The 25,973-nt window shown below is 48.2% G+C and overlaps 1 protein-coding gene across 10 annotated transcripts in view; it reads left to right on the top strand.

The window, feature by feature from the left end:
- The window catches only part of NF2 (NF2, moesin-ezrin-radixin like (MERLIN) tumor suppressor), a 96,041-nt gene that overhangs the window by 63,974 nt on the left and 6,094 nt on the right, over positions 1–25,973 (top strand). For 3 of the 10 annotated variants that reach the window (XM_088660130.1, XM_088660129.1, XM_060269677.2), the window contains 2 exons: positions 1,436–1,563; positions 3,483–3,642. In XM_088660130.1, coding sequence (XP_088516256.1) covers positions 1,436–1,563; positions 3,483–3,642 — 288 coding nt within the window. Of the gene's footprint in view, positions 1–1,432; positions 1,564–3,482; positions 3,643–7,108; positions 7,155–25,973 lie in introns of all 10 variants that reach the window. The other 7 variants (XM_060269676.2, XM_060269675.2, XM_060269674.2 and 4 more) reach the window with 3 other exon arrangements.

A 25,973-nucleotide genomic window follows, 5' to 3' on the forward strand; every position in this document is an offset into this window, starting at 1 on the left:
TTAATAACTGGATGGAAGGTACTTTGCATCGCTGCAACAGGCTTCAGTGGCTTTTGTACACATTGTTCTTCTCCGGCATCCACATTTCAGCCAGGACCTGTGGTCTAAACAGTTGTGCTTGACGTTGATCTCTTGAGGCTTTTCAAGTGAGTTGTAAAATCCATTCAGCCTGAAGCCCTTCTTCTTGGCATCAGCTGTCCGGAAGAGTTATGGCTATCAGCTCCACTGCTCTGACCAATTTGTAGTGCGGGTTTCTATCACACATCCCCGGCACTGAATAAATGTCAGATTCACAGGCTTGTGGCATTGAGAGGCACAAAAGGCCTACCTGGTCATGCCACGAGGCAGGATCATCTATCCGCCACTCATCTCCCACTCCCAGCTGCCCACACAACCCCAATGCGCTTTGCAGAAGACATGGCAGAGCAAAATTGCTCCACGGGGATTCAGAGGCGAGCCAATCCACAAGGCAAATAAAACCACCCCATCGCTAGCCCAGCCCCAGACATAGCAGTCAGAATCAGAGAGCAACCAGACTCGTGCTACAGGAATTGTGATCTGTGCAAAAAAACCTGCTGGAGTAAAGCCACGTCCAGCAACCTGTGAAAAATAACAGAGGGGTTAAGTGTGTTTCCTGCAGTGAGACCAACTGTACTCTCTTACTGGCATTAAATTAGATGCAAGAACACAGCTGGTTATTGATGGGGCCAGGATGTTCATAAAGCGTCCAGGCACCTGCTGCTAGGTATGTCTTGTTATCCAGGTGCCTCTTTGTTCTCACCTGTCCTGCTAAGAAACATTATGGGCAGGCAACTACTGTTGACCTCAACCTGGGCCTCCTTGTTTTAATTGCTGTACTGATTTAATGGGGTTGTTGCATTGCATGTTTTAGTTAGGGATGTTTATATGTTAATGTTATAACGGGATTGTTTCATTGTCTGTTTTGATTCTGGATGCTTTTATCTTTTAATATTGGCATATTGGTTTTTATGCTTGTAGCCTGCTTAGTTGCCTCAGTTATAGTTAGATATTACCCTATTAAAGTATATCTGTATCCCCGTATCCTATAATGGCTCCTAGCCACAATGGCCATGCTCTGTCTGCATGGCCAGAGGCAGCAATGCTTCTGAATGCCAGTTGTTGGAAACCACAAAAGGGGGAGAGTGTTCTTGTGCTCAGATCCTGCTTCTGGTCTTTCCCTTTGAAGCATTTGGTTGGGCACTATGAGAACACGTGGCTGGACTAAATGGGCCTTTGGCCCTGATCCAGCAAGCTTCTTCTGATGCTCTTCTAATTCAGGATAGAGGACAGCATTGCAACATGAAATACTATCAAAATTAAAATGCAAATCTCGGCATCAAGCGGCATATACATTTTTGACTGATAATAATAGCAACCTGCAGTGGGTGATTAAGCTCTGCTTTGCCTTTAGCAGCCGATGAACTCAAGCTCAACGGCGCTCCCTGCTGACATGCCAACCTTCAACCTCATCAGCGAAAGCCTCTCCTTTGACTTCAAGGATACTGACATGAAGAGGTTGTCCATGGAGATAGAGAAAGAGAAGTGCGTTGTTCTCCTTCTTGGCTGTGGTAACTTATTGTCTTGTGGCGCTGCATGGACACAATGCAGTTTCCACCCACCCTTCTTTCTTTCAATGTGACATTTAACTTAAAAGCATAGGAAGCTGACAGAGATCATATCAGACCATGCTTCCATCTAGCTCAATATTGTCTACAGCATGACGTGGGGCCTTTGGACCAATCGTGGCCCACCAGGAGGGTTCACGTTGGCCCACGAGGCCATTTCCCCCAAACCATGCCCACCTGTCCACCAGCTGATGTCACTGGAAGATGTCAGCTGTTGGGGGCTGGATTCAATCCTGCTGTGTACTGCTTCATCAGCTTGGACCCCACTGGGAATGTGCAACCAGCAGGATTTAACCCTCCATTCATCAGCTGGTGGGTGCAGGGTTCAGTCCTCCTGGGTGCTGTTCCGCTAGTGCATACCCAGCAGCAGACGTGCTGGTGAAGCAGACCCCTCCTCTCACCCTCAACTTGTACCATCGGGTGGGACTGTCCATTTCTCAGTCACTTGATGTCATCATGATGTCAGGTGATTGACAGTCGGTTGGCCCCATCTACCCGCCAAAGTTGTCCAGTGGGGGTGGGGAGATAGTGATCTGACTTGCTGGGCCAGAAAGGTTCCTCATCCCTGATCTACACCAACTCTCTAGGGCGGAGATGGCAAACCTCAGCCTGGGGGTGGGGTGGGGGTGGGAATGTGGCTGTCTGATTGGCCCTCAAAATTCTCTCCAGTCTCCTAAGCTTTCTCAACGTGGGCACTGCAACTATCTCAGATTTTCCCCATGTCCCACTACCAAGGAAGGGTAATGTTCCGATCTAGTGGAGATTTGCAGTTCCCGGTTCAGGACCATGGACAGCGACCCGTCGATCGATACCAAACATCCAAGTTGTCTCAGCAAAGGTCTGGAGCTGAGTTTTATAGCAGTGTTTCAGTTATCTGGAAGCCCTGCCACTGTGTGCTGGTCAGTTAACTGGCCAGCAGTGCTTTCTTCTGCCCCCTTTGTTTTCTTCCAAGCAGTGGGGTTTCAACGTGTGGGAAATCTCACATTAGAATCATAGCATTGTAGAGCTGGAAGGCACCATGAGGGTCATCTGGCCCAACCACCTTCAATGCAGGGATCTTTTATCCAATGTGGGACTTGAACCCATTGCCTGAGATTAAGAGTCTCGTGCTCTACTGACTGGACTATCCCAGCACCATGGGACTCTCTTGATCCCCTGAGGGGTCTCTGGACCAACCATCAGAGTCTGGCGACAGTGGTGTTTGCTTGAGGTTCTGGGGAGGGGGTGCAGGGCGACCTAAGCATGGGTCCGTCTCCTCCCTGGAGCTGCAATTCCCAGAGTACTCTGCCTCTGACAAATCTTGCTCTGAGGCCGTGACAACTTTGCGGGTTGCTCACCCTTCATCATATTACCCAAAGACAGCTGAGCGGTGTCATATTGCAGTCATGTCTGCACACCTCTGTCTTTTCTGGAGTAGAAAAGGTAGTTCCGTGGCTCAGGATTTAGCTGTGATTCCTGCATTCCAGGGGGTTGGACTAGCTGGCTCCCTGGGTCCCTTCCAATTCTATGGTTCTGAGAGTTGCAACTTCTGAATTGCATATCTGACTACAATGTCTGTGGCTGGTCTGCTGGTCCAGATGACATTCAGTCACCTGTTCCAGACCTGCAGCTTTGTGAGGATGGGTGGGAAAGGAAAAACAAAACAACAACCCACCTCTGCTTTAGTGAAGCTTTTTTTGGGTGGATTTCAAAGCAATGCCATCATTTTCATCCTCCAGGCAGCGCTTCAGGGATAATGAAATGAGAAGCCTATCTATTTCAGCTGCGTCTGCAAAAATTGTTTGGTTTCGCAGCTAACGGCAGGCACTCTGTGTGTCTCTGTGTATCATTGCTCAGGGTGGAGTACATGGAGAAAAGCAAGCACCTCCAGGAGCAGCTGAACGAGCTGAAGACGGAGATCGAGGCTCTGAAGCTGAAGGAGAGGGAGACGGCGATGGATATCTTGCACAGCGAGAACAACGAGCGGGGCAGCAGCAAGCACAACACCATCAAGAAGGTATCGTAGGCCACGCCACTGCATAAAAAAACGGGATTTCTTGGTGCGTGAAAATGCGGCCAAGCTCAATTCAGGACATGTCGCACAGGGAGAGAGAGAGAGAGAGAGAGAGAGACCTTGTGCTGTGTTTTGGAAAGTGTCTTTATTTAATTCACTTATTTTTATTTCATAAAATTAAATATACAACAGCCACCTCAAAGCTGTATGCAAAAAGAACAAAACATTGACGTTGTCAGTAAAAAGCAGTTAAAAATGGCTATTGAAAACACTGAAAAACAATAATAGCTGAAATCGACGCTAAGCTAAAAAGCAGATGAAAATGCACTTCAAGATTCTACGTTAGCCTTTGCCTTAAATCAAAATGCTTCCAGCAGGTGTCACAAAGGGCACCGTGAAGCTGCCTGATCTCAATAGGCAGGGAGTTCCAAAGTGTCTGTGCTGCCACGCTAAAATGCTCAGTTGCTTACAAACGTGGAACCAGTATTGCATGGCGGCTGTAAAAGTGCTGCTTGTGTTTAGTAATTTCCAGTGCTTTTTTTTCTGGGGGGACGCAGGGATACGCATACCCCTAAACATTTTGTGAATCTAAGTTTGGCCTCATCGAGGGGCAGTATTTCAATATGAGTAGGAGAATGAGAGTACCCCTAAACTTTTTTTTTTGGTTGAAAAAAAGAACTGGTAATTTCCTTAGAGACCCTGAGAAGACCGGGGGAACCTTTGGCCTTCCAGGTCTTTCTGGAACTCCCAGCGAGTGTTTCTCAGCCACCTAATGCTTGGTAGTGGTGGTGGTGGGAAGGAATGTTTTCCCATTCCACCAGAAATTTAATAATAAAGGAGACAGGTGCACCTGACTAGAGGGGGCATTCCATAACCGGGGAGCCACCACCGAAAAGGTACTGCCACTGGTCAGCGTCCAACCCCTATTGCAACAGCACCAAGACAAAAAAAATAGCAAAAAAATAACAGAGGAGCTTTACAGTTTCACCTTGTTCCTAGAAACTGCCCGCCCCACCAATGTCGCTCACAGTCCCTCTCCTGCAGCAGGTTCTTATAGGGATTCCAAGAGCAGGGGGCAGAGGAAAGTGCACAGTATGTGGCTGGAGATCTCCTTCATTTTATAACACGTAGAGCTGCGGCAGGGAAAGAGTCTTGGAGTGAGAGAGGGGAAAGGCGATACATTTCACAAGGGCCGTGTTGGATTCCCCCCACAGAGGCCGACATGGTCCACCTCTGTGACCGGCCAGTTGCATAAAACCAGGATCTTTTTTCTGCCGTTGCAGCCCAGCAGCTGGTATTCAGCAGCCTACTGCTCCTGGATGGGGAGGTTCTACTTAGGCATGATTTCAGAGCCTCATTTCCCATACTGCTGATCTCAGCCCCCCCCCCCCCAAGTTAAAAAATTCAGTTGACTGTTGAATGTCTATGCTTCCCTTTGTGTGCCTCGTTCAGTTACAAGAGGAATAATTGCCTCAGCTCTCTGCCAGGTTGACCTGCTGTTTCGAAATCATTCTTCTCCCATCGTTACGGGATTCAGCAATGTTGAAATATTTGCTGAGCGGAGGGAAATCTTTGGATTGCCTTAAATATCTCTTAGGAATCCCAGGAGACTTTGTCAGCAAAGGAATCTCCCCTTTAAGCCAAAGATAACAAGCCTTCTATTAAAAAACCCCTCGGCAGATGGACGAAGGATCGTTGTAGACAAGAAACCTGAGCTGTGGGTCTTGAGTTGCTTCATCTCATCTCATCTCTGCTTTGTTTTATTTTGATTTATTTCCTACTCTGATTTTGTTTCTTTATTTATTCATTAGTTTCATTTCTGTCCCACCTTTCCTCCCCTTTCACCTCTAAGGAGCTCAAGGCGGCAGACATGGTTCTCCCCTTCCTCCTTTAATCCCCACAACAACCCTGTGAGGTAGGTTAGGCTGAGAGAGGCAGAGACTGGCCCCCAAGGTCACTCAGCAAGCCTCATGGCTGAGCGGGGGATTCGAACCCTGGTCTCTCCCAGCTCCTAGCCTGCCACTCTTAACCACGGCACCGTATTGGCTCGTGACAGTACCGTCAACATATTTCGAACCAGGACCCACCTTTTAACCTCAAACCAGGACATGGGACCCATTTCTGTTTTCTTTTTCTTTTTTAACTCTATATGTCCAGATGCAAAAGAGGCTCTTGTATCATTAATATGTAGAAAATATGATTTTAGGAAGGGCAGCTTGTCGTGTCGGGATGGGCTGAAGTGGGGCGGGCGGGGAGGGGAATCGATGCACCCCTGGCCTCCGTTCTGTGGCATTACTGCTGCTTCCCAGGAGGGGGAGAGGGAGGGTCAAGGTGCCAGGGTGACTGCCGTTATCCTGGTGCACCAACAAAACCAGTCCGAGGTGTCTTCCGGTGCCTATTGAAATCACACTCTCTACCTTTTTTCCTTGCTGCCTGCAAGGGATAGCTTCAGAGCAGGTCTTGTGCTGACCTACATTGCAATTTAAATAGATAGAAAGAAAGATCAATAGATGATAGATAGATGATAGATAGATAGATGATAGATAGATAGATAGATAGATAGATAGATAGATAGATAGATAGATAGATAGATAGATAGAGGTTGATGCCCACTGCTGCGACAGGTGAACACTCTCCTGGCCCATAGTTATTTCTTTCATTAAAATGTATATACCGCTTAATTGCAAAAAACAAAACAAAACACCAAGCAACCCCTCAAAGCAGTTTACAAAGAATAAAAGAGTGATTTTCGGCTAAAACAACTATTCAAAGCAGTCAAAAGACAAAATCAGCAATGAACTAAAAACAGATTAAAACATAATCTAATTTCTAATTTATTATTTATACCCCACCCATCTGGCTGGGTTTCCCCAGCCACTCTGGGTGGCTTCCAACAGAGAAATAAAATAAAATATTCTATTAAACATTAAAAGCCTCCCTAAACAGGGCTGCCTTCAGATGTCTTCTAAGAATCTGGTAGCTGTTTTTCTCTTTGACATCTGACGGGAGGGCGTTCATCCTACATACACCGACATCCTACATGTCTGGGTAGGCTTGTCTAAACAAAAACGTTTTTAGCAGGTGCTGCAAAGAGTACAGTGAAGGTTCTTTCCTGATGTCAAGAGGCAGGGAGTTCCAGAGGGTTTAAGTGCTGCTGTGCTAAAAGTATCCAACTGCCGGGCTTGGCCTGTAGCATTTTGGTGCAGGGGGAGGGACATCCGCTTGCCCTCCAATGAAAATGGAATACAATCCTCGCCCAGGATGTTTTCCTGTGCGAGTCCTGTTGAAGTGAGACTTTGAGTGGGCCTTGGGCAAGAGAGTTTCCCGGAGGAGATAGTGCCCAGTGAGCTATAGAACCACCAACCCAATTTTCACACTTTGAGGAAGACGCGACCTGGGAACGTTGACACTCTCGATTTCACAGAGGACCTCTTTTTGTGTGTGTTTGTTTCTCATTTTGCCGGTTTAGCCTCAAGCCCAGGGCAGAAGACCTATCTGCATTTGAGACCTTCCAAGTAGGTTATTCCAAGATTTCTTTGCGTGCGGTGATGGGATGGCCACCTGTCTCTTACTAACCCCTGCATGAGCTTGCTTGTGGAAAATCCGCTGCCTTTCACCATGTGCGGCAGGGCGGTTGGAGCTTGTTGCCCCGTGGCAGGGTCCTTGCGAGGGTGAGATCTGGCAAAAACGGGTCTGGAGCTTTATAGTATCCTTCCTCCCGGAGGGTGTGATGCTGGAGGAGACCTCTCCTTTTTGGGCATGTCCCCCTGCTTTCGGTGCAATTCTACCAGTCCGACACAATCAACACATTGACAAGTCTTTACACAAGGGGGTGTTTTATTGGGAAGGAAGGCAGCAAGCAAATTTTTAAAATATTGCTCCACCACAGGCTTTGCCAGCCTGGAGCCCTCCGGATCTTTCGGACTGCAACTCCCATCAGCCTCTAGTCACCATGGGTATATGGTGCTAAAGGCGCACGGTCATGTCATGCTGGCAGGGGCTGATGGGAGTTGTAGTCCAAAAAGTCTGAAGGGCGGCGGGTTGGCAAAGGCTTATCCTGCAACCTGCGCTTCTTCACTGAGCCCAACAGATAAATAATACCACATTAGGAAGTTTATTCACTTAGCGTACATCCGAATCACAGCTGTGCATCTTTCTCCCGCCATCACACAGGTAACAGCAGATGTTAACGGTTGCTCGTTCATTTCTGGGCCCAGTTAAAGGTGCTCACATTTAAATCCCTAAACAACTTAGTCCCCAAATTTGAAAACACTGCCTCTTTCCCTACAGACTCTCTCGGGTATTAAAATTGCCAGAGGGGCCCCTCTTGGTAGTTCCTCTGCCCCCAGAAGTTCAGTGGATGGGTGAATCAGGAGAGGGCCTTCTCTGTGGTGGCTCCTAAGCTGTGGAATTCTCTTGCCACAGAAGCAACCCTGGCACCTTCATTATGTGTAGGCTACAAACATCCCTCTTTACCCTGACCTTTGACGCTTGAGATGTATCTTTTTAGGACCCACCCTTTACCCGTGGCTGTTAACATGCTTTAAACTGTTTTTCATACTGTATTTCTAAATTGCTTTAACCTGCCCTGGGACGTTACGGTGGAGGGTAGTGGTAATGAGAAATCGTAGAATTATAGAGTCGGAAGGGACCACAAGGCTCATCTAGTCCAGCCCACTGCAGTGCAGGAATCTTTTTGCCCAACGTGGGCAAAAGCTCGACCTTTCCCAATTCTTTGCCTCCTCTTCAAAAAGCGATGGCAAAGGAGCATTTGCACAAAAACAGGAGTGATGCCTCCTCATTTCAGGCTGCATGTGTGATGGGGAAGGGAGGGGCAGATACCTCTTCCTCTGCCCCACGAAGAGAATCACCACCCTGCAGGTAAAGTCATCTCCTGCCCACTCCCCTCATTAATCACCCCCTCCCTTGGCAGCCGATTGATTTCCCCTCCTCCTTTTTTAACTTCTGAAAAATAAATCTTCTGAAACCTTTTTTTGAAGCTGCTGCTTTTGCTCTCTCCCGTTACAGTCGAGCACTTCAAAGCTGCTCCGTGGTCTTTGGAAGCCTTCGCTCAAGCTTCCTCATTGGCTGGTGCTCTGGCACCTCTGCTTCGTAGCCCAGCGGTTTGCTCTGCAGAATAGTTCAGATCTTGACGAAGGGCAGGAATGCCACCCAGGCTGTTCCTGCGGGACGATCCTTAATTGGAACGGCTTGTCATCGTTGGCACCTTTCAAGATGGGCCGTAGTGTGTGTGTGTGTGTGTGTGTGTGTGTGTGTGTGTGTGTGTGTGTGAAAGCGGGCTTTCAGAGCCTGCTAACTGGCCACACTAGCGTTACATAAGGACATCTGGAGAGCCTGCCAGTGGCCCATCTCGCCCAGCATCCTGTTCTCACAGTGCCTGTTGGAACCCTGCAAGCAGGATCTGACCACAAGAGCAGTGTCCCTGCCCTGTGGTTGCCGCCAACTGGTAGAATAATAGAGATGGAAGGGATCCCCAAGGCTCATCTAGTCCAACCCCTTGCAACGCAGGAATATTTTGTCCAACATGGGACTTGAATCCATGACTCTAAGAGTGTCATGCTCTACGGACTGAGTGGTTGCTACCTCCAGCGGTGGAGGCACAGCAGTTGTGAGCATAGCAATTGTGGCTAATAGTCGCCGATAGTCTTTTCCTACATGCAGTTGCCTCATCCTCTTTTAAGGTCACCCAAGGGTGGTGGTTATTACTGCCTCCTGCGGGAGCAGGTTCCCCAGATTAACCAGTATATGCTGCGTGAAGAATTCCTTTCTTTTCTCTGTCCCGGATCTTCCAACCTCCAGCTTCTCTCAACACCCACCAGTCCTCAAGTTACAAGACAGGGATAAAAACTTTCCCCTGTCCACTCTCTAAATTGAATCCTGAAAGGGAAGAGCAGAAAGAATGATAATATTGTTCCCCCATGCCATCTCTTCCCCGGAGCTGTTATTTTTGGTGGCTCTTATTTTTGATGCGAGTCACTTTTCTTGGTCATCAGAATTTGCTGGCCTTCTCCTTGATGCTCGAATCTTTATAAGAACACTATGGACTTTACCTCTTGACTAGAATTAAGCACTATACTTTGTATGTTCTCTGTTCATTGAGACAGCAAACAAACCTCCTCTTGTGCTAATCTTGCTAGGAAAAACAAATCCAGAAAATGAGCCAAGAAGAACTTGATCTTACACTTTTCAATCTTCTGAGTAAACGTCTTAGCTTGGAAGTCGAACAGAATCCATTCCGGAAGTCCATTAGACTTCCATAGCATTTGAAAAGCATAGTGCAGCTTCTGATTGGCTGCAGGAAGTTCCTGCAGCCAATCGGAAGCTGCAGAAGCCCCGCTGGATGTTCAGCTTCCAAAAGAACGTTCGAAAACCAGAACAGTCACTTCCAGGTTTCAATCATTCGGGAGCCGAAACATTCGAGAACTAGGCTGTTTGAAAACCAAGGTATGACTTATGGGACACATTATAGAGTTGCATAGGAACATAGGAAGCTGCCTTTTCTGAAATCAAACCATTCATTCATCTAGCTCAGTATTGTCCACACAGACTGGCAGTGGTTCTCCAGGATTTCAGGTAGGGGAATCTCTCCCAGCCCTACCTGGAGATGCTGGGTTGTTCTGCATGCAAGGCAGATGCTCTTCCACTGAGCTACGGCCCTTTCTCGAAGGAGAAATAGACAGATCCCTGCCTTGTGCCATGGACAACTTAAAATTTTATACAGCATTTGGGAAGACAGCCCTCAGACAGCAACAGAGGACGAATATAAGGAAATTCAGTTCCACATACTTAGATTTCCTTCCACTGGGAGGCTGCAGACCGAAGGTGCTAAACCAAAGCTTTATTGGCAGAGGTGGGTACGGAAAGATAATTTAAATGGGACGCAAGAGCTGGTCCTGAGAGGGGGTTAGGGAATTTGTTTATTAAAAGTCTCTCCTTTCTGCTGTAAAACAGCCCTCGAGACAGCAAGGAGCCCTCAGAATAATGCTCAGGGGGTTCCAGATAGAAGCAATGTGACAATGCTTAATGTTTGGCACCTGGGTTTGATTGGTGCTTTATTTCAAGGACCTCTGGATCTGCAGTTTGACAATACTGCAAATTCTATGTCCTTTTAAAATGTGTTTGTGGGAGGATTTTTTTATGGTTTGCTTTTGGTTTTTTTAAAATGTATTTTGTGTTCTCATTTTGTATTTTTGTGTTGTGAGCCACCCTGTGATCTTAGGATGAAGGGTGGCATGCAAATTTAATAAATAACAACAACAACAAGGAGGGAGGAAGGAACACATGGTGCTGCCCTACACCGAGTCAAACCATTGGCTCATCTAGCTCAGCATGGTCAACAATGACTGGTAGCAGCTCTTTAGAGTTTCAGGCAAAGGGTGTTCTCAGCCCTACCTTGGGGTTAAATCTGGGACCTGCTGCATTCCAAGCAGCTGCTCTGCCACTAAACTACAGCTGTCCCCCCCCCCCCCGGACTTAGATCCATGCAGCACGGTCGGATGCTCCACCTCCGAGCTATGTCCTCTCCTTTGCTTTCAGCCGGAGGACCCTCCATTTCAGAGGGTTGGACTAGATGACCCTTGGGGTGCCTTCCAACTCTACAGTTCTGTGATTCTATGTCCCAGTTCCGAATCTCTCGTATGGGTAGAGGCCCCTCTGTGATGAAGCCCTGCAATGGAACAAGGGTCATGTTTGCAATCTCCCGAGTTTCCCTCTCCACCTTGGATGGAGCCTGCAGAATTTTTCATGTTTAATTATGTGGTTAACATGCTAATCCCCTTTTTATGAGCTCTGGGGGCGCAGCACAGACATCTCTTCAGGAAGCTGATTTCCTCTGCACGTAGCACTCTGGCTTCGCTAATTCCAGCTGGCTGAACTTCAGGGGGGCTGGCTGCTGCTTCAGACTTCAGAAGAATGTAGGAGACTGGGTTTGTTTTCTTTCTTAAGGGTCTCTCATTCTCTCTATGCCTCGGACTTCAAGGGTTTCCTCTTAGGCCAGGCTGATGAATCTGTGACGAACGCTCAACAGGAGCAGGCAGGATTTTAGAGCAGCTTCAAACTTGTTTTTCTCCTCCCCCCCCCCAAAAAAAGAAAAAGGGCATGCATTTTGCCTGCAAAACAGGAAAGAGGGGAGCCAGAGCGATCCAGCTCTCCTTTCTGGGAAAGAGTAGGCAGCTGGCATGCCTTCATAAGAACATTAGAAGAGCCTGCTGGATCAGGCCAATGGCCCATAGAGTCCAGCATCCTGTTCTCACAGTGGTCAACCAGATATCTTTTCTGGGAAGCCCACAAGCAGGGCCTAAACACAAGATTGCTGTGGTCTCTAACAACTTGGTGTTCAGAAGCATTCCTGCCTCTGACCGTGTGTCAGGCTTCAGGGAATCAGCTTCCTCCCCCATGGCAGTAAATAAGAAGATCAAATGAAAGGAACGTCTTACCAGTGAGGTTCTTTAATAATCACAGCAGGAGACAAAAGTACACATCTACCTACGGTGCTCCCAATTAAGGGTCAACCCCCCATCACTATTAATCTACGTCATTCCTATGTTTTATAATTGGAGCTTGTACCACCTGCGTTTTCTGTTCTAACACTTCCTGAGCTCTCTGTGTCTTTGGGGAAGGTGTGTGTGTGTGTTGAATGCTGTCCAGAGACCTTAAATCTCTTAACCAGGGGTCTGCAAACTAAGGCCCGGGGGCCGGATGTGGCCCAATTGCCTTCTAAATCCGGCCCGTGGATGATCAGCATGTTTTTACATGAGTAGAATATGTCCTTTTATTTAAAATGCATCTCTGGGTTATTTGTGGGGCATAGAAATTCGTTCATATTTCCCCCCCCAAAATATAGTCTGGCCCCCCACAAGGTCTGAGGGACCGTGGACCGACCCCCTGCTGAAAAAGTTTGCTGACCCCTGGTCTTAACCCTCTCTCTTCCAGTGTTTCTTCTCCTAGCTGTTCCCCATCCAGTATTTCCCAGCTTCTGCCTTCTGAACTATGCCCCTCTGCAAACCACGTTTCCAAATCTATACTGTCCTCCTGCTCCTGGGAAGATTCAGGATCAGAATCAGGGGGAGGGGGTGGGGGTGGCTTTCACCATTCTTCCTCAGTGCAGCCTTCCTCAGCATAGTCCCTGACAAGAGCAGAGCCATCATGGCTAGTAGCCACTGATTCTCATATCCATGAATTTGTCTCCAGTCCTATTGTTAAGCGGGTGGCACTGTGGTCTAAACCACTGAGCCTAGGGCTTGCTGATCGGAAGGCGGAGGTTCAAATCCCCACGATGGGGTGAGCTCCCGTTTTTTCTGTCCCGGCTCCTGACAACCTAGCAGTTCGAAAGCACGTCAAAGTGCAAGTAGATAAATAGGTACTGCTCCGACAGGAAGGTAAACGGCATTTCTGTGTGCTGCTCTGGTTTCACCAGAAGCGGCTTAGTCATGCTGGCCACATGACCCAGAAAAACTGTCTGTGGACAAACATCGGCTCCCTCGGCCAGTAAAGCAAGATGAGCGCTGCAACCCCAGAGTCGTTCGCAACTGGACTTAACTTTACCGTTACCTTTTATTGTTAAGCCACCCAATCTCATGGCCGTTGCTGCTTCCTACTGGAGCGAGTTCCATAGCTTAGCCATGCACTGCATGAAGAAGTTCTTTCTTTTATCTGTCTTGAATGTCTCCATGCCTTCCCTCACTAAGGCTCACTACAACCCACAGTCCTCTTAAGTAGCTAGTTATTCTCCTCCGTAAAACTTCAGAAAGGTTCTGTTAGTACACCGTCATTACTCTGGTGGAGAGCTGGATTCAGTGGGCACCGCAGTTCCTTATCCTCCCCACTCCCCCTACATAGGCCTTTCCACCTGTCAGCCGTCTAGCGCAGGCAACCTTGGCACTCCAGATGTTTTGGAACTACAACTCCCATGATCCCTAGCTAACAGGGCCAGTGGACAGGGATCATGGGAGTTGTAGGTTCCAAAACATCTGGAGAGCCAAGGTTGCCTATGCCTGGTCTAGCGTCACAGTGATTATTGGTGCCTACAATCCCGCTTTCAGCCCTGCCCCATTGAATTAAGCAGGGCTTTCTTTTTAAGAAATGTGTATAGAATATTAGTCTTTCAGATGCAGATTGGAGAGAAAAAAATTAAGCTGTACTTCTGTTTCAAAGGGTATACAGTGGAACCTCGGTTTATGAACACCTCGGTTTATGAATTTTCGGTTTATGAACGCCGCGGACCCATCTGGAACGGATTAATTCTCTTTCCATTACTTTTAATGGGAAAGTTCTCTTCAGTTTATGAACGCTTCAGTTTATGAACAGACTTCCGGAACCAATTACACCCATGTTTCAGTTTATGAACGCTTCAGTTTAAGTACTCCGCGGGCCCGTCTGGAACGGATTAATCCACTTTCCATTACTTTCAATGGGAAAGTTCGCTTCAGTTTATGAACGGTTACTTCGCGGACCGTCTGGAACGGATTAATCCACTTTCCATTACTTTCAATGGGAAAGTTCGCTTCAGTTTATGAACGCTTCAGTTTATGAACAGACTTCCGGAACCAATTGTGTTCATAAACCGAGGTACCACTGTATTATATACTGAAAGGAAATGGATTCATGAAAGCTAATTTTTTGTGGAGTGGCTACGACACCTCCAGCCTATGTTTACTCAGGAGCAAGTCTCACTCATTTCTCAGACTAAACGTGCATAGAACTGCAGCCTTTCTCTGTGCAATGCTTATATTCTGCATTCCTATAATGCTATGAAAGAGTAGCAATAAATAATAATAATAATAATAATATATTATTATTATTATTATTATTATTATTATTATTATTATTATTATTATTATTTTATTATTATTTATACCCCGCCCATCTGGCTGGGCTTCCCCTGCCACTCTGGGTGGCTTCCAACAAACATTAAAATACATCAAATGTTACCGTCTATTGCTACCCTTCCATTACATTATCAGAAACATTTCTCTTCTGAGTTTTATGAGTGTGTTCAGCCTTTTGCATCATGATGCTGAGCTCTAGATACTGTTTCTCAGCTCAGGTAATAAAGCCTTGCTTTCTTTACCGCTGGTGTGCCCAGTGTGACTGGTAGGGTGGAAGGCAGGGAGACCAACAGTAGGGGGAGCCAGAGCTAAGACCAGGTGTAGGATCATAGAATCATAGAGTTGCAACGTCACCAGCTTAAAACGTAGCTGGGTCATTATTCTTCTCAGCCCAGATCGGAGCTGGTTTGGGGTCAAACTTATCAAAAGGCAGCATTTCCCAAGAAATGACAGGATAGATATGGATTGTGGCTAACGTTGTGTGTACCCCAGTTCGCAAGAGCGCACTAGACGCAGAGTAGGCAGGAGTATGTACAGAGCCTAATTCAGCTTTTGCCATTTTCCTCCTTCCTGCTGAGTTCTACAAGGGCAACACTGAGGCTAGGGAGGAGGAAACTGCTTGAAAGTAAGGAGGCAGGCAGGTGGGGGCTGGCGGAGAGCAGGCTGAGATTTGGGGCACAGTGCCCCATTCCCCCGTTTGCAAGATGGAAGAGGGAGGCCTGAGAAGTTTAGGGGTGTTAAAAGGAGATTACTTAGATGCCAGGGTGACCTTGTCTCTGCAAAACGCAGCCTCTGTGCCGTTTGCCAGTGACAGGTAAATGAGATGCTGTAAACTTTTTATGCTGCTGAAATACAAGGCAAGGTTGGCAGCATAGCTTTTTTTAAAGGGATGAGGTATTGTTTGCATTTTTAAGGGCCTGAAACTAAATGTTGCATGCAGATCTGTGCCATGGCACCCTGGTTTCTTGAGAAAAGCTGTTCTGAGAGGGGGGGATTTGGAGTAGTAAGTAGCATGTGTGTTAACCCCTTTGGCTACATGCTGTTTCAAATCAATCCCTTAAGAACACAAGAAGAGCTCTGCTGGATCAGGCCAATGGCCCATCTAGTCCAGGATCCTGTTCTTACACTGGCCAACCCGATGCTCCAATGGGAAGTTCCCAAGCGGGACCTGATCACAACAGCACTCTCCTCTTTTGAAGTTTCCAGCGACTGGCTTTCAGAAGCGTTGCTGCCCCCCAACTGTGGAGGCCATCATGGCTAGCAATAGCTTTCTCCTCCATGAATTTGCCCGGTCCTCTTTTAAAGCCAGTTCCGTAGTTTTAATGAGCGAGTCCCACAGTTTAATGATTTGGACGGAAGAAATGGCTTCTTTGATCTGCCTTTTCAAAAGGGCTTTTCTGTCTCTCACACATCTATAGGTAGATCCAGAGACTCCAAGCTTCCTTATTTCTTTCTCTGGAGTCACAGGAAGCCCCAGCTGAGATTCCCGAGTGGAAACAGACTACTAACTCGGAGTAGTCCCATTTCCGCACACCCCACGCCGTGGCTGTTTCTCCTCCTCCTCCTCCCACTTGCCCCTCCTCCAGTTTTATTGGGGAAACAGCCTAAATGGATTTGGTGGTCTCATTTCAATTCTGTGCAATTTTTGCCAAGCCAGCAAAAATGGGGGGGGGGGAGGGGACCCTGCAGTTATTGGGTTAACTAGTGCAAAATGAGCTTGACTGCAACAGTTATTGCTTGCTCCAAATCAAATAAAAGCCCCGGGTCTCCTGGGGGAATACAGCAGCCTCCAGGCAGAAGGAGCAAAGAAGGAACACCCCCCCCCCGGTTTCTTCTCCTCCTCCTTTCTCCTTCTGGCTATTTGATTGCTTTCCTCTTCTCTCCCTCTCCCCCACCCCTTCATATATATATTTTCTTTGATTCGTCCTATTCTCCTTCCTCTCTCCCCTCCCTCCCTGCAGGAAGGGGGTCGGATCGCACAATGGCGCCTTGTAAAATCAATTTTCTCCCTGTGACAAAAATGCAGTTTGCTCTTAATCACCCAGGTTTGGCTTGCACGAAATCTTGCTGCGTGCGATGGCACACACATGCTTCCTTCCCCCCCTCCCCGCCTTGCATCTGCGTCGAAGAAAACAGCCCACACATTCAGAGACACCTGTAGTAGCAGAGGAGGAGGAAAAGCTTGGGTCTGATCTTGTCTCCTTCTAGAGAAGGGGGATGCTCGGAGAGAAGCAGCAGGTGCTGGGGTTGTTTGGGGGCATGCATCTACTTCTCGTAACCGCCAGGCTGTTTTGGATAAAGAACGGCAAGCATGGGGAACGGGCGGCCTTTGCAGAGCCGGCCCTTCTCCCTGCAGGCTTTGGCGTAGGAGGCTCTGTGCCACCGAGGTGTGCAAGTCGTTTGCCACTGATTAGCCCGACGCAGGGAAGAGTGAAATTGGTAGTTTCCAGAATAACAGGGCGAGATGTTTTGCTGCAGGATTGCCCTCTGCATTTAAAAACCGGGGGAGAGGAGGGGACCTCAAACCCAGGGACTGAATATGCCCCCCCAGCCTCTTTATCTGGCCCCCATGGCTTTCCCCAGCAGCACCACTGGTGCCCCCTGCTTGGCACCTCCTGCATGGCTAGATGAGAGAGGAGAATGTGTAAAAACTGGCCTGCTGTTGGAGGTGGTTGAAGGGCAGCATGACCGGTGGGGTTGCAATGGGTGCCGTGTTGCAGGGGGAGCCACAACAATGCTGTAGGATGGAACGTGAGAGGTGGGGTAGGGCGTGCCAAATTTTAGCATTGCTGCTGAAATTTGAGAGCCTGGAGTCTGCCGCCGCTAGTCAGAGGCAAAGCTGGAATCTGCTCGCTTTGGCTCCTGGCCCTGCCCACCAACAGCACACAGCCCCTGGAAGGTTGCCCAGGAGGAAAATGTGGCCCTCTGCCTGAAAAAAAGTTTTTTATTTAAAACAGACACCCAATCAGGGTAAACTAGGTTGTTCCCTCTTCCTATTTTATATTTTATTATTGCATTTGTAGCTCACCTTTTTCTGTCCAAGGAGCTCAAGATGGCATGCATTGTTCTCTTCTTCTGCACAACGACCCTGCGAGGCAGGTTAGGCTGAGAGGCAGTGACTGGCCCAAGGTCACTCAGCGAGCGGCATGGCCGAGTGGGGATTTGAACCCTGATCTCTCCCAGGGGCTGACACTCTAACCACTACACCACCATTGGCTCTTGGTTCTCCTGTCCCACTGGTGTAGCTGTTCTGGTCCCCCTGCAGGGTCTCGAAAACCCTGCGCCCCCCCCCCCCAACACAATTCTGCGGACGCCAGGTGAGACTCCTTTGAGCTCGGAACGCCTTTCCGCTGGGCTGGACATGTCAGCCTTTGTCATGGCTGCCCACCCTCCATCCAAGCGCCATCAGTGAGCAGCCACCCCCCAGAGCTGCTACGAGCCGTCTCTACAAGCAAGGTGGCTGTCAGAAAAGCAACAGGCTGGTTTGGCAGGTGATGAGATGCCAGCCAGAGCCAGAGCAGATTCACCTGAGCAACTGATGCCAGGAGAGCAGGAGGGGAAGGGGACAGGCTGGGGGCAACGTGCCCCTGCTTGGGATCGTTTTGCAATGGAGAGACACACACACACCAGTATTTCATCTCTCCCCCCCCCCCCGCGTTTCTGGCTGAGCTGCTGTTTTCGACAGTGAACCGTTCCCCGCAGGATCAGAGGCAGAAAGCGTCCGTCCGCTCAGCCAAGAGCAAACTTAATTCCTCCGGCGGCAGGCAGGGATGCACACAGCTAGCTTTAATTGGATGTGAGGAGGCAGCCGTGGAGGAGAGATGTGGGCCAGACCTTCAGCGTCTGGCGGGGAACTCCTCAATTTGCGAGATTCTGCCTAACGGTGCTGGGCTTCCTCCCACACTCCTTGGCTGGCAGAGGCAGCGCAAATAAGGCTTTGCGCAGCTCTGTGGGATCTCCCAGATTGATCTCCTTGGGTAAAATCCTGCCCTCCCAACACTTTAAAAATAGACACCTGCACTTGGAGGCAAGCAGTGTTTCTGAATACCAGTTGCTGGAAGCCACAAGAGGAGCGAAGGCTCTTTGGCTCGGGTCCTGCTTGCTGGCTTCCTGCAATAGCAGTCTGGCTGGCCGCTGTGAGCAGAGGATGCTGGACTAGATAGGCCAGTGGTGGCCAAACCTGGCCCTCCAGCTGTTTTTGGACTACAACTCCCATCATCCCTAGCTTAACAGCAACAGTGGCCAGGGATGATGGGAATTGTAGTCCCAAAACAGCTGGAGCGCCAAGTTTGGCCACCACTGAGATAGGCCATTGGCCTGATCTAGCAGACCCATGTACAGTGGAACCTTGGTTGTTGAATGCAATCCGTTCCAGAAGACCGTTTGACTTCCGAAACGTTCGACAACCGAGGCTCAAAGGGCTGTCAAAAATTTCAATGGTGAAAATTGAAAAATGTGCCTCGGAAGCCATTAGACTTACGAGGTGCGTTCGGCTTCCAAAATGTTCAGCTTCCTAGATGCTCAAAACAGAGGTTCCACTGTGTTTATATCTTTACTTTATAGTTCATTCATGCTGTGATGGGGGACGGGGGACGGGGACTAGCCTGTGGCCCTCCAGGTGTTGCTGGATTCCTAATGCTGTTATTATAACCATATTGGTGTGAATAGGGACCACACTTTCTGACTTGCCTTTAAACCTGAGTGTGGCTTATAATGGTGTTTTGGTAGATAAAAGAGCCAGGATTTCATAGATTTTGTTTTAGGAATGCAGCCTGCATTCGGGGGCAGCTTGTATTCAAACAGATACAGCACGTTTTTAAAAGAATTTGTTCTCTGCCAGCCACAGTTTTTCATAGCGTCAATACTTCACTGAGCTAAACCTTTCTTCTTCTGCATGTCACGTAGTAGGATGAAGTTCTTGTGAGGCTTTAAATACACCTGATTTCACACACCCCGCACCTGTGCTAACTTTCAGATGGTCTTGATTTGTATACTTGATGCTGGAATTATATTTGTAACCATCCCATCCATTTCAGATCCATTGCAGGCTTCATACAAAGGGCTGTCCCGTGGAAGGTGGAGCAAGCTTGTTATCTGCTGCTCCAGAGGGCAGGATCCGAGCCAATGGATTCAAATGACAATAAAGGCGATTCAGACTAAACTTTCTGATGGCAAGAGCTGTTTGACAGCAGAACAGGCTCCCTCAGGAGGTGGTGGTCTCCCCTTCGTTGGCTGGCCGTTTCTCAGGGATATTTAGCTGTGATTCCTGCTTTGCCGGGGGTTGGATTAGACCCAACGCTTCCATGATTCTGTGATTCCATGACCTCCATCCACTTACAGGCTGCCACCAAACCGAGGGGAGGTTCTGCTCTGTCCTCTCCCTGTTTAGCATCAGGCTGGTGCCAGAAGCGGCCAGGATTGTCTGCGCTTTTGACCTAAGAAAGTGTGCATATGCAGACCAGAAACTAGGCAGCCGTTCGCTGCCATCGGAGGCTGCCACTGGATACATTCCAGCAGAGGGCATTAAGCCTCTGCAGTAGTCTCCTCTTCAATCCAGCACTCCCCCCCCCCGCCCCCAGCAAAAAGTAGTTGCAAAGGAAGCTGCCTAATCTATACCCGGTCATGCTGTTGAGCTTGCTGTTGTTTAGTCCTCCCCGTTGCTTGCTAACAGATCCTTTAAAACCCGAGTTGCCAGGACCCGTGCCAAGCCGCATGATCAGCTGTAGGGCCAAGGAGCTGGTGTGCAAAAGGCATTTGAGGCCAGCAGGTGTGGGAGGAGCAGCCAGGGAGGCCTGTGAGGGTGAGTTACGGTGCACTCAACGCTTCCTGTAAGAGGCTGTTTCTCAGCAAAACACCCGACCCTTTGACTGGAGCCGCTCACGGCTTTGTGTCTGCCGGAAATAATGTTCCCAATTAGCTAAGCACCTTTTAGATGCGCCGCACCTCGTTTGATAATCTGGGAGGCATGATGTGTCCTAGGATGCCGATTAAGGAGGTAGTAATCAAATACTGCAATTATCTCATAAGGTCTGCAGCGGGTTCCTTTCACAGTCACCTTCCTGCAGTATTGCAATTCACACAAACATACTCTCTCCTTCCTGTTGAAGGGGCTGCTGGCTTTGTCCTGTGCCCCGAAGGGATCTGGAGAAGGGTGTTTACATGAGAGAAGCCAAAGCAGTTTAGCTGTCACCGGCTTCTGCCTGTGCATCTCGGAGCTATAGATCTCTGAAGAGGAAGCCGGGGGGTGTCTTAAGAGAATTCCACGGCGCTCTTGCGAAACGGATTGCCAGAGTCTTCACGGTGAAGCCGTGACACTTGCCATCAAGATAGCTTGTGCATGTTTCACTTGTGGAAGTTTACAACTGCAATGGGTTGGGGGTTGGTAAAAAGCAACTTAAACTACTGGTTTAAATGGGTGATTGTTGTTTTTCTAGTTATTATTACTAATTGTTAAGGAGAAGGGCCGTAGCTCAGTAGCAGGGTCTCTGCTCAGTGTGGAGAAGGACCCAGGTTCAATCCCTGCCATCTCTAGGTAGGACTGGGAGAGAACTATGTCTGAAATCCTAGAGGGCTGCTGCCAGTCAGTGTAGACATTACTGAGCTAGATGGTCTAATCACCTGGCATGGTGTAAGACAGCTTCCTGTGTTTGTTTGCTTGTTGGTTTATTATTTTATTAAAACATTTCTAGACTGCCCTTCAACCCTTTGTGATGTGCAACAGTGATATGCAATATGCATGAGTAAACTTAAACATGTCACCAAAATGAAACAGAACAAATGAGAAAATTAAAAACCCATCTGAGCTAACTGAGATAACCTGCTTTAAAAACACCTTGGCAGAAACGAGTGTAAAGTCAGTGTTAACTATACTCCTGTGGGAAGGCCATTCCAAATGTTTGAGGCTACAAAAAACAAGGCTCTTTTCGCTGATGGTGGATAACTAACCACACTTAGGATAACTAAACTCACTTAGAAGCTGATATAGGAAGAGGCGCTCCTTCAGGTACTTGAGTCCCAAGCCATTTCTCAGAAGCAAATAGGCACCCAGCATAATAGGTGTGGTGTAATGTGACTAAATCCTGATGGGCAGGGAGATGATATTACAAATGACGGGAACACCAGGTACTGGGGATAATAGCTACATTTATGCACAGGAAACTGAGGCAGTGCTACTGGAACCTACTAAAGGGCAGGAAACTATAAGAAGGTAGCAGGGAATGACTCAGTTGTCTCTATACTAATGTACAGAGTATGGGAAACGAACAAGATAAAGTTGAGCTCTTAATACAGGTTGACAAATACGATCTAATAGACATTATGAAACCTGGTGGAATGAGACTCATGTAGAAATTGGGGGTATAACCTATTCAAAAGGAATAAACCAAACAAGAAGGGGGGAGGAGTGGCATTATATGTAAAGGATGTATAAACTTGGGAAGAGATCCATAACTTGGGGAGTATGGAAGGCAGCTGGAGAGTATATGAGTAAAAACTGTAGGAGAGGGAAACAGCTGTGACCTTTCTGCTATAGACCTCCAAGCGGGATGGAATACTTGAATGCAGATTACCAAATTACTGGAGCAGATTACCAAACATGCAAAAAGGAGAGTTATAGCAGTCATGGGAGACTTCAACTACCCTGGTATCGGTTGGAACTCAAACTCTGCTAAGAATGTAAAGTCCAACAAGCTCTTCCATTGCCTTGCTGATTATTTAATTTCTCAGAAAGCAGAAAGACAAGCTGGAAGTACTGGGAATCTTGGGAGGCAATGATCATGTCCTCTTGAGTTTCATGATACAGAGGCAAGGGAAAGCTGGGTGTAGCCAGGCATGCACTCTGCACTTTATGAAGGTTGATTTCAGAAAGCTTAAGGAACTGCTAGGTTAGTTCCCATGATCAAAAATGCTTAAAGAGAAGGGAGTCCAAGATGGATGCGAGTTTCTTAAAGGTGAAATATCCAAGGCACAAATGCTGCTGACAATTCCAAGAAGAAAGAAAAGCGGGAGGCTTCTAAAGAAACCAGTGTGGCTGCATAAGGAGCTTACAGATGAGCTGAGATTTAATAAAAGCATGTATAAGAAATGGGGGGGGGGGGAAATTGTGAAGGAAGAGGATACACAAGTAGCCAACAGTTGCAGGGAGAAGGTCGGGGGGGAAGCTCAGAATGAGCTCAGGTTTGCAAGAGAGGTTTAAAACAGTAACAGGTTTATTCTGCTATGTTTGTAAGAACAAGTGAGTAGTAAGTAGGTCTTCTGCATGGGGAGCATTGAGAATTGCTATTGGTTAACAGAGAGAAGGTGGGACTGCTCAACATGTGTGCAGAGGAAGCCAACTAAGATGATCAAGGGTCTGGAGGCCAAGCCTTATGAGGAACTGTTGAAGGAATTGGGTATGTTTAGCCTGGATAAGAGGAGACTGAGAGGAGGTATGATATCCATATTCAGGTATCTAAAGGACTGCCACATGCAGCCCTTTTAAAACAAATACCGGCAACACTTTGAGCAAAACACTTTGTCACGGTCCGGTCGGCGGGCGTCAGGACCAGAGGCAAGATGGTGGTGAAGAAGCAGGAACAGGAGCAGGGCTGAGGGTCCAGCAGCAGGCAGTTGCAGGGTCAAGGAGCAAGGCGTTGGCAAGGCGAAGGTCCAAGGAGCAAGGAGCAAGGCGAAGGCTCAAGGAACAAGAAGCAAGGCGAAGGCTCAAGGAACAAGAAGCAAGGCGAAGGTCCAAGGGTCGAGGATCAAGGCGTCGGCAAGGCAAGGGTCCACGGAGCAAGGATCAAGACATCGGCAAGACAAGGGTCCAAGGAGCAAGGATCAAGACATCGGCAAGGCAAGGGTCCACGGAGCAAGGATCAAGACGTCGGCAAGGCAAGGGTCCACGGAGCAAGGATCAAGACGTCGGCAAGGCAAGGGTCCACGGAGCAAGGATCAAGACGTCGGCAAGGCAAGGGTCCAAGGAGCAAGGATCAAGACGTTGGCAAGGCAAGGGTCCACAGAGCCAGAGGCCAGATGCAACCAGGCAGGGATACCGTTGCTGTGGCAAAGAGCTGAAGGGAAATGCTGGGCTTTTATCCCTCCCAGCTCCTTCCACCAGGTGCAGTGAGATCTCAAGTGGCCTCACCTGGGTGACTACTCCTTGCCTCTCCAGCACAAGCTGAGGTCTTCACCTGTGTGGCCACGCCTTGCTTCCCCAGCACAAGCTGAGGCAGGCCCCAGTCCTGCAAGGCACTACAGGCCCCAGAGCCTGACTCCTGCCCATACTCCTGACACACTTTGGCATGACAGAAGTGCATAAATTTATATGCATGGCTTGAAGAATGTGGATAGAGAAGGGGGAAAAATATCCCTCTCACAATGCTAGAATTCATGCACGTCCCATGAAGCTGAATGCTGCAAGATTCAGAACAGGCAAAAGAAAAGACTTCTTCATGCAGCATATAGCAAATCTGTGGAACTGTTTCCTGCAGGAGATGCCACCAACTTGGATGGCTTTAAAAGAGGATTGGACAAATTCATAGACCCAACAGGTTCTTCTTAGGTTATCAACAGGTGTGCAAAATGCACATTGCTTGGCGATGGTTCAGCTATTGATGGCGGTTCCAAAATCCTTCCAGCCCCCTTCAGAGGTTTTCATGCGGGTCTGTTTAAATCAGACTTTCCTTCAGAAGCACGAGGATGGGAATCTTATGTTAATCTTTATGGAAAGGTTCCTAAAGCTCAGTGGTAGAACACTGGTTAAGTGTCAGGCTTTGGGGAATAGGCTTCCTCCCCCATGGCAGTAAATAAGAAGATCAAACGAAAGGAACATATTACCAATTAGATTCTTTAATAATCACAGTGAGAGAGAAAAAGAACATGTCTCCATAGAAATGGTGGTGCTCCCAGTTAAGGCTCACTCCCCTCCTTCCGTCCCTATTAATCTACATCACTCCTATGTCTTGTAATCTGAGCTTGTACCCTCTGTGCTTTCTGTTAACTAACACTTTCTGAGCTCTCTGTGTCTTTGGGGAAGGGGGGGGGGGGAATGCTTTCCAGAGACTGTGAATCTGTTAACTCTTTCTCTTCTAATGTTTCTTCTGCTAGCTGTTCCCCATCCAGTGTTTCCCAGCTTCTGCCTTCTGAACTATGTCCCTCTGCAAACCATTGTTCCAAATCTATATTGTCCTCCTGCTCCTGGGAAAATTTAGAATCAGGAGGAGGGGGTGGCTTCCACTATTTCTTCCTCAGTGCAGCCCTCCTCCGCACGGTCCCTGGCAGTAAGGCCCTAGGTTCAGGCCCAGATATCTCCAGCTTAAAAAAAAGGGGGGGGAACGGGTTTTCAGGCAATGGGAAAGATCGCTTCTGAGTCATCCCGCTCAAAAGTAGACAATTCTGGCCTCAGGTGGACGAATAGCCTGGCCTGCAAAGGGACAGATGCATATCTTCCTAAGAGAATATTTGTCATTTGGAGCTCCTGGCATTCCTGTTAAAATCCCTCCAACCTCTGTTGAAGCCTATCTTGTTACACACCCCTCTCCATTATCATACATATTCCTGTGCCCACACAAGCTCTGGCATTCATTGGCGGGTGACTCATTTTTCCTTTAGACAGTGAGATGAGCCGCAGAGAGAGAGAGAGAGAGAGAGAGAGAGAGAGAGAGAGAGAAATCCAGAGGGGCAAAATACACTTGGAAAGACCAGAGTCCTTTTGAATAGCACTCCACGCTCTGTCGAGGTCACTCTCCGCTTGCCATTGTCTCTCCGCTCCTTCTGATTACAGAAAAGCGCAGCGGAGACGAGTACATCTGATTGCTGGCCCGGTGGGGAAGTGAGCGCGGAACATTGCTTATAGAATCATAGTTGTGGAGCTGGAAGGGACCCCTGGGGGTTATCTTGTTCAGCCCCCTGCAATGCGGGAATCATTGCTAAAAAATCACTGACAGGTGACCATCCAACCTCTGCTTTAAACAGCTCCAACAAAGGGAAGTCCACCACCTTCTAAGAAAGTCTCTTATGCTGCTGAACGGCTCTCGCCATCAGGGAGCTCTTCCTGATGCTTAGTCAGAATCTCCTTTCTTGTCATTAGAATCCGTTAGTCCAAGCCCTGCTTGTTGGAACTGCAGAATGCTCCATCGTCAATGGGACAGCCCTTCAGATATTTGAAGATTGCTATCTGTCAGGGACTGGGCAGAGGAGGAATAGTGGAGACCGCCTCCCCTTCCTGACCCTTCCAGGGAGGAGGAAGAGGAAGACAGTATAGATTGACAACAGGGGTTTGAGGGAGGTCGCAGCTCAGAGGCAGATGAGGGGAAAAGTTGGGAAATCATGGGAGAGCCAGAACAACAACACCCAGCTGACACGTTGTCATTAGAAAGCATTCCAGGCCCTCCCTCTCCCAGAACCCGGTGAGCTTTAAAAGTAGGAGAGCAAAGAGCTCAAAGACAGAGGGCACGTAGCAGCACCCGTAGAGGAGGCAATGAGAATGACGAAGTAGGAGAGAAGGAG

This window comes from Zootoca vivipara, chromosome 16, assembly GCF_965207765.1.
Source record: "Zootoca vivipara chromosome 16, rZooViv2.hap1.1, whole genome shotgun sequence".
Taxonomy (NCBI): domain Eukaryota; kingdom Metazoa; phylum Chordata; class Lepidosauria; order Squamata; family Lacertidae; genus Zootoca; species Zootoca vivipara.